The sequence below is a fragment of the Nansenia antarctica genome (genome assembly GCF_963989245.1).
Source record: "Nansenia antarctica genome assembly, chromosome: 10".
NCBI lineage: Eukaryota > Metazoa > Chordata > Actinopteri > Argentiniformes > Microstomatidae > Nansenia > Nansenia antarctica.
The window spans coordinates 5524692-5532441 of record NC_137680.1 but is presented as its reverse complement, the minus strand read 5'-3'; the positions used below and the strand labels follow the sequence as shown (position 1 = coordinate 5532441).

General features: G+C 43.9%; 1 protein-coding gene across 1 annotated transcript in view; it reads right to left on the bottom strand.

The window, feature by feature from the left end:
- LOC308166282 (germ cell-specific gene 1-like protein) overlaps nucleotides 1–4490 on the bottom strand; it is a gene marked incomplete at both ends in the record, with an annotated part of 6402 nt that extends 1912 nt beyond the window's left edge. Inside the window, one exon of the mRNA XM_080540550.1 lies at nucleotides 4295–4490. Within this exon, the coding sequence (XP_080396676.1) occupies nucleotides 4295–4490 (196 nt within the window). The remainder of the gene's footprint in view (nucleotides 1–4294) is intronic.
- Between the last annotated feature and the right edge of the window lie 3260 nt (nucleotides 4491–7750).

The following is a 7750-nucleotide window of genomic DNA, read 5'->3' as shown; positions in this document are numbered from 1 at the left end:
AAACACTGTCAAGACAATAGTTATGCATTATGACATGGTGACACTGTCTTAATTAAGGCCAATACACACGGTGTGCGTTTTTTGTCGCATGACAACATTCGATTCTCAGCCTGCCTGGTTCGATTTCGGTGGTGTGAATTGAGAATCGAATGTTGTCGTGCGACAATATCGCATCGCACGCCGTGTGCATTGTCTCATTCAAAACAATGGAATCGAATTCGGGGTGCGACAAAATCGCACGCCGTGTGCATTGGCCTTTAAGCCTTAACAAGTAGTCTATTTAGCCAACCACACACCTACAATAAATAGATGTTTTTTTTCTACTTAACATATATTCCATTGTCTACAACACAATGCACTCATTGTCCCAGACAGGATCAGCAAAGCTCACACAGCGTATGAGTACATGCGTGTGTGTGAGAGTGTATAGGAGTCACATGGAGTAGGCCTACATACGCAGATGTCTAACTGGATTACAGTATGGAACTATCGAGCTGTTAATCTCAGTCTCACTGGATTACGCACATCTGCTGAGGAGACCAGGAAGCAGATAGTCCTATCCTCTCCAGCTGAGACTGTTAACCTCTGTATGCACCCTGTATTACACTCTGTTGAATTATGAGAAGTCAGGCAATGATATAAAGTTACGGTACATTTAATAACATAACATACGGTTAACAGAGATGCCATTAGCTTGTACTATACTGGGGAGCAGGGAGGGAGAGAACACATGTGCAGTAACACAATTGTACCTACAGAGGTCATCGTAGTTCAAACTAAACATTATACAACAACATAATATGTAATCATTTGACCTACAGAGGTAATCATTTGACCTACAGAGGTCATCGTAGTTCAAACTAAACATCATACAACAACATATGCTGAACAAGTCAAAGACCCAGGAAATCATCGTGGACTTTAGGAGGAAAAGATCTGAGATCCAGCCCCTGCTCATCGACGGAGAGAGCGTGGAGAGAGTCTCAACCCTCCGATTCCTGGGGGTGAACATACAGGATGACCTGTCCTGGAAGAACAACACAGTAGCCACCATCAAGAAGGCACAACAGCGGCTCTACTTCCTGAGAGTCCTCAGGAAGGAACACAACAAGCAGGAGATACTGGTGGCCTTCTACCGCGGCGCAGTGGAGAGCATCCTCACCTACGGCATCTGCAACTGGTTCTCCAGCTGCACAACCGCGGAGAGAAATGCGCTACAGAGAGTCGTGACAACAGCCCAGAAGATCACCGGCGCCCCCCTCCCCTCTCTGGAAGAGCTGTACAACATACACTGTCTCAGGAAGGCCTCCAAGATCTCCAGAGACCCAACCCACCCTGGGTACGAACACTTTGCCCGGCTGCCCTCGAAAAGGCGGTACAGGACCATGGCCGCAAGGACAAACAGACTGAAGCACAGCTTCTACCCCAGGGCCATCCAGGTCATCGTAGTTCAAACTAAACATCATACATAACCTCCATATGTTGTTGTATGATGTTTAGTTTGAACTACGATGACCTCTGTAGGTCAAATGATTATGATGATATCCTTTCCTTGGCTTAGCCTATGCTTCCGACAACATTGTATTAGGGTAATGCATATCAGTAGCAATTCAACAGACTGTTACATGGGATAGCATTTCAGTGCACTGTTGCAGTGATAACCAAAATAAGACATGGCTTTCTTTCTTTCTTTCTTTTCTGTTGAACAGGGATGAGGTAGAGCAGCTGAGCAAGCTGTGCAAGGTTAACAACCTGCTGCTGAACAAGTCAAAGACCCAGGAAATCATTGTGGACTTTAGGAGGAAAAAATCTGAGATCCAGCCCCTGCTCATCGACGGAGAGAGCGTGGAGAGAGTCTCAACCCTCCGATTCCTGGGGGTGCACATACAGGATGACCTGTCCTGGAAGAACAACACAGTAGCCACCATCAAGAAGGCACAACAGCGGCTCTACTTCCTGAGAGTCCTCAGGAAGGAACACAACAAGCAGGAGATACTGGTGGCCTTCTACCGCGGCGCAGTGGAGAGCATCCTCACCTACGGCATCTGCAACTGGTTCTCCAGCTGCACAACCGCGGAGAGAAATGCGCTACAGAGAGTCGTGAGAACAGCCCAGAAGATCACCGGCGCCCCCCTCCCCTCTCTGGAAGAGCTGTACAACACACGCTGTCTCAGGAAGGCCTCCAAGATCTCCAGAGACCCAACCCACCCTGGGTACGAACACTTTGCCCGGCTGCCCTCGAAAAGGCGGTACAGGACCATGGCCGCAAGGACAAACAGACTGAAGCACAGCTTCTACCCCAGGGCCATCCAGGCCCTGAACACAGCAAAGACCTAGGTTCTAGGCCCTGGACAGTCTGGACGGATTGATGGCAGCTGCTGGATTGAAAAAATCAGGTGTAGTGCTGAGGCACAAATGTGTACATTTCAAGCCTGCAAACTGCGACACTTTAAATGAATGTGCAATAACACTATGTGCAATATGACAACCCTAGTCGTCTTACCTGTACAGTATAGTATAGTGGATAGTGTACATAGCCTTTATTTATGTAAACCAGCTCCTTTCCGTTCCTGTTTTAGTTTTTGTTTTTTTTCTTTCCTAGCACCAGGGGAGCCACCCCTCCCAAATTTCGTTGTTTGGTACCTGTACTATAGCAATGACAATAAAGACCATTCATCATTCATTCATCACAATACTATGTACACATGTTATCAATGAGAGTGTGGTGTAAAGACCATTGCGAAGTCTTTGTATTAAGAAATTGGCCTACTACGGAGCCCCCCTAGGTTCACATGGTAGAAAAAAAATATTTGATGTGTGGTTATGGTTAGGGTTGGGGTTAGGGTTAGAATCCTTGCGATCGTTCTGGCTCGTAGGGCCTAACCCTAACCCTAACGAATTACTAAACTGAGGGAACGAATTACTAAACCGAGGGAACGGATTCACACATCAAATATTTTTTTTCTACCATGTGACCCTAGGGGGGCTCCGTAGCCTACTAATATGACCTGACCTGAGTGTGTTCACTGATCACTTGAGTGTGTGGGCAACTGGGCTATGGCTTGCTCAGTGGTAGGTAGTCAGTTGTCTCTTGTTCTCTGTTGCGAGTTATGTTATGGCTGTAGACAGATTTGGTGATGCCAGCCATTATGATTTACATGTATTTAAATGTGGTTGATACAAAGACAGTGATTTGTCTGATCTTCCATTGTGAATGGTGATCAATGCCCCCATCTCTCAGCCTGGAGCACCTACTGCATTTACAGTCAAATGAGCATGCTTGGTGGAAGTCCTGTGGATATTGTGCCTTTACTGTCATCAAATACTTTTGCATAACAAGCATGTACTTGAGATTTACCGGACTGTGCATATCCATACTGGTATACGCTCTAGACTATCTATATCTAAATCTATACTGGCCTTTATTGGGTTGTTGAACATGTAGGAGCACTTAGATGAGAGTTGTAATGTGTTTAGGTCCACAAACACTATCTCAGAATATAGCACAACATCATTTGTCTGCAGAAGTCATTCTGTACACAACCATTGTACACTCAGATGAGTAGATAAGGGAAGTTGGACAAAACTGTTGCAATGTAGAATCACTTGTACAGTACAGTAGGTCAAAGGTTAGATATCAAATGATTCAGTGAAGTGAGAGACATACCCAAATGGGTCAAAACCTGTAGGAAATCAGGGTAATGTTACACCCTCTACAACTGGCGGACTCGAGGGGGGGGCAGGGGGGCGACCGCCCCTCCTGGTGCCCCCACGGTTGAAAAACGTCTCTCTTAAGTGCCATTTTGAGTGGCGAAAATGAGAGGACGTGCCCTATTGATGCCCTTCCAATGGTCTAAACTTGACCATGTGCCCCCACAGTTGAAAAAACGTTGCACTAAAGTGCCCTTTTGAGTGGCAAAATTAGTGGATGTGCCCTATTGGCTGCCCTTCCAATGGTCTAAACTTGACCATGTGCACTGATGGAGTCCCATGTTGTGCAGTAGGTGCCCTTTTTTTCTTTTCTCCCCTGCCCTTCAAACACCCTGAGTCCGCCACTGCTACAGATGTGCCTGATGACAGTCCCACTAGACATAAAAAGGATACAGCCACATCTAGAAGCAGTCTCTCACAGGTGCGTTGGAGTAACTACATACGAGAGAAGAAGTTTCCGGCACACTACTTATTCGCTTAATTCCACTTAAACATTGATTTATAAAAAAAAACGTACCTTAGGATATGACATCACAGTAAAGGGTGAGGGTTTGTTTTTGGAGGACATGACGTTACACGGTACCTGTGCTGTAGGGCTCGCTGTTGTTCTGACCGCAGTTCTTCATCTTGACGGGCGAGAGGCACAGAGGCTTGACCACCTTGTGAGTGCCCTCGCACCAGTACGAGGTGCAGAGAGCCAGGATGGAGAGAGCCAGAGCCAGAGAGGTCAGGGCCAGAGAGAGCAGGGAGCGAGACCGGCGAGTCATGTTCTCCAACATGGCCACACGGGGGGAGGGGAGTGAGGAGTAGGAGGAGGTGGATGATGGTGGAGAGATGAGAGGAGGCCAGGTAGAGGAAGGGGAAAGAGTAGTGGATGGCAGGTAGAGAAAAGGAGAAACAAGGGGGGGGGGGTTAAGGGGAAGGTTGTGTATCTGTATGTATGTGGAGCTCCACGAAAAAGTCAAATGTATGTATTTCGATATCGACAAATGGTGTATGACATTTTTACTTCTAAGTGCAGTTTCAGCAGAGGAGGGTTTTGAGAGGATGTGACAGTTGGAGGATAGTGATGGAAGGGCCTGATCCTGGCAACCGGGAGGGAAAGAAGGGGGAGGGGGGTATAGTTACAGTTACGATTTTTTTTTTTTAAATGCTTTGAAAGAAAGAGGAAAGATATAGCCAGTTACGGAGGAGATGGAGGATAAAGATGGAGGTACAAGTACAAGGCAGGGAGAAGATGACAAACAATATACAGAGAGAGAGAGAAACAGAGAGAGAGAGAAAGAAAGAGGTAGACAGATGAGGGGGTACGATAAGCAAGATTGAAAGAGAGAGATAGGTAGAGTGAGTTGGATACGATTCTTAAGTTAATTTAGGGGTAATATGACAGATGAAATAGAGAAATGAACAAAGGGATTTAGAGGGACAGAGGTTCAAAACCAGGAGAAAACACAGGGATGTGAGGACAGATGCCGTTCCAGGCAGGGCCATTCCATTGTGATCCTGTTAAGGATCCCACAGGGCTCCTGTTCTGGCTTCTTCTGATCCCTAACCTCTAATCTCCCAGCTCCTAACTCTACTGTAAAATACCCACACTGCGTGTGTGTTTATAAAACATTGACACACTCTCGGCCAATCTCAATCGAGTATCCTAACTAAGCCATGATATAACAACAAACAAACAAACAGATAATGTCTCTCTATCCTTCTCTATTATTATTGGATACAGATGTGAGACTTTACCGTACAGAACGATATAGGACAGTATAGCAGGGTTCCACATCAACTACTGTAGTACGGTAAGTTATCCTGGTGAGGTCAGTTAGAGCCTCAACTGGATGGATAGAATTGATTCATACGGTAGAGGAAACCTGTAGACCTTTCCAATTGTGTCTTCTCTAGGAAGACTTCCAATTGTGACAACAGCATGGGTCAAAGTAACATCTAAGGGTCAAGAGTTGTGTAAGAGTTGTCTTTGTAAAGAGGGATTAGTAACCCATACTGCTGTGACTTAGGTTAATAACATCCACATCCACATACTTCCTGATTAACATTCTGGCCTGCCTCTTCCTCACATCCATGACATCTTATGAATGCTGGACTGAAGTTAAAAGATGGTGTGTGGGTGTGTGTGTGGGCGGTGGGATCAACAGATTACTTTTTTGATTAAATTATTAGGTAAGCCTCTGATCTACATCTAACTTTGGTGGTAATCCACATAAATCTGTTTTGATCTGTTTGTGTTAGGTGTGAATGTGAAGCCCACTCCGACTCTCTGTCTGTCCTCTGGTCTCCCCGGCACACACAAGCCCTGTAAGAATAACACAGTTATTGAGTTTACCAATTTGAATGCCTGACACACACCAACTGCAATATCTATACAATATTTCATATAGAACATGAAACATTCAACCAACATTACTTGGTCCAACATCTAATATTGAGCAACTATTACTTTTGATATTATATATAATATGACAGTATAACACAACACAATCCCCAAGGTGATGCATTCCAATTCAAATGTTCAAACAGAACACAAAACAATCAAGCTGTCACATGATTCAGGTCACCATTCATATCATTTCAGAAACACTTTGTGAAACACTTCAAAAAAAGTTGTATATTTTAGAAATCATAATAAACGGCTATTATTCACTGGTTGTGTAACACAAGTGAGCTTGTAGTGTATGTGGCTGCACTGCTTTTAACACTTTATAAACACATGAATTAACAATCGGTTTATAATGTACTGTACACACCAACTTGAAAACTATAAACCCTTTATAAAGACAACCATTATGTAAAGTGTTACATCATTTCTGCATTTGTCTTATCCATTCTATGTAATAAACACAATATCTCTGTGTAGGGCAGACGACCCCAGTGACATTTCAAACATAATCCTGCCAGTTATCCATTGACTCTCATCATTCTTGCAGGGAGGGAAACATCATACAATATGATGATATCCTTTCCTTAGACTATGCTTCCGACAACATTGTATTAGGGTAATGCATATCAGTAGCAATTCAACAGACTGTTACATGTGATAGCATTTCAGTGCACTGTTGCAGTGATAACCAAAATAAGACATTCTGGCTTTCTTTCTTTCTCTACAGGTTTCACTGTTCTTCTATTCTTAGCATTGTTCTTGCACATTCTGGAGATCAGCAACACTTTTCAACAACACTTTTCTTTGTAAATAGCTGAAGGGAGGGGCTAGAGAAATGTAACCATTCTCAAATTCATAGAGGGAGCTATGGATGCAAGGACTAACCACCCATACAATCAATATGATTGTTTTAACCATATGTTGAATCTACACAATGTTTGTTTGCAATTCAATTATTTACAAACAATGCAGTAAAACAAGCTTTTTGGGGGGGTTCTGATGGTGTATGATGACAGTTGAGCTAAGCCCATGATATACATGTATAGTTATATTCTACAAGCATCAATAGCTATATATCTTGAATTTCCAAATCCAGAAGTCCAAAAATGTATGTACCAATCCCAGTTTTCCCCTTTAATTCATCTTGAATACAATTAGTAATGGCAGAGCATAATTATTCTTATTGATCATGTATCAATTCCTTTCTACATCTCAGAGTGGTAACCATTATCTCTCAGATGCACATGTGTCCATTTACCTCAATACATATCGAGACAATATTCACTAAATAATATGAAATACATAACTGTTAGATACATTCCTGTCTGGTTGACTTTCCACTGCCTGCTCTCATACCCTGTCTACTCACTCAGACCCTTTCCTCAACCTTTGGGAAGCCTTTTTTTCATAATACGCTCAGAAGCAATTTCGGTCATAATCTCCACAGCTTTCATCCTCTATCCTCTCTACACTACACAGCTTTCTCTGCAGGAGGGCGCGGAGAGAGAGGGAAACGAAAGAAAATGGGGCGGAAGAGAGAGAGAAAAGAAGAGGGAGAGTTGTTTTCACCGGTTGCAGACAGACACACACACACCCCCCACTCAAAAAGAGCTCCCTCATCATCACCGCCGACACCAAACCAAA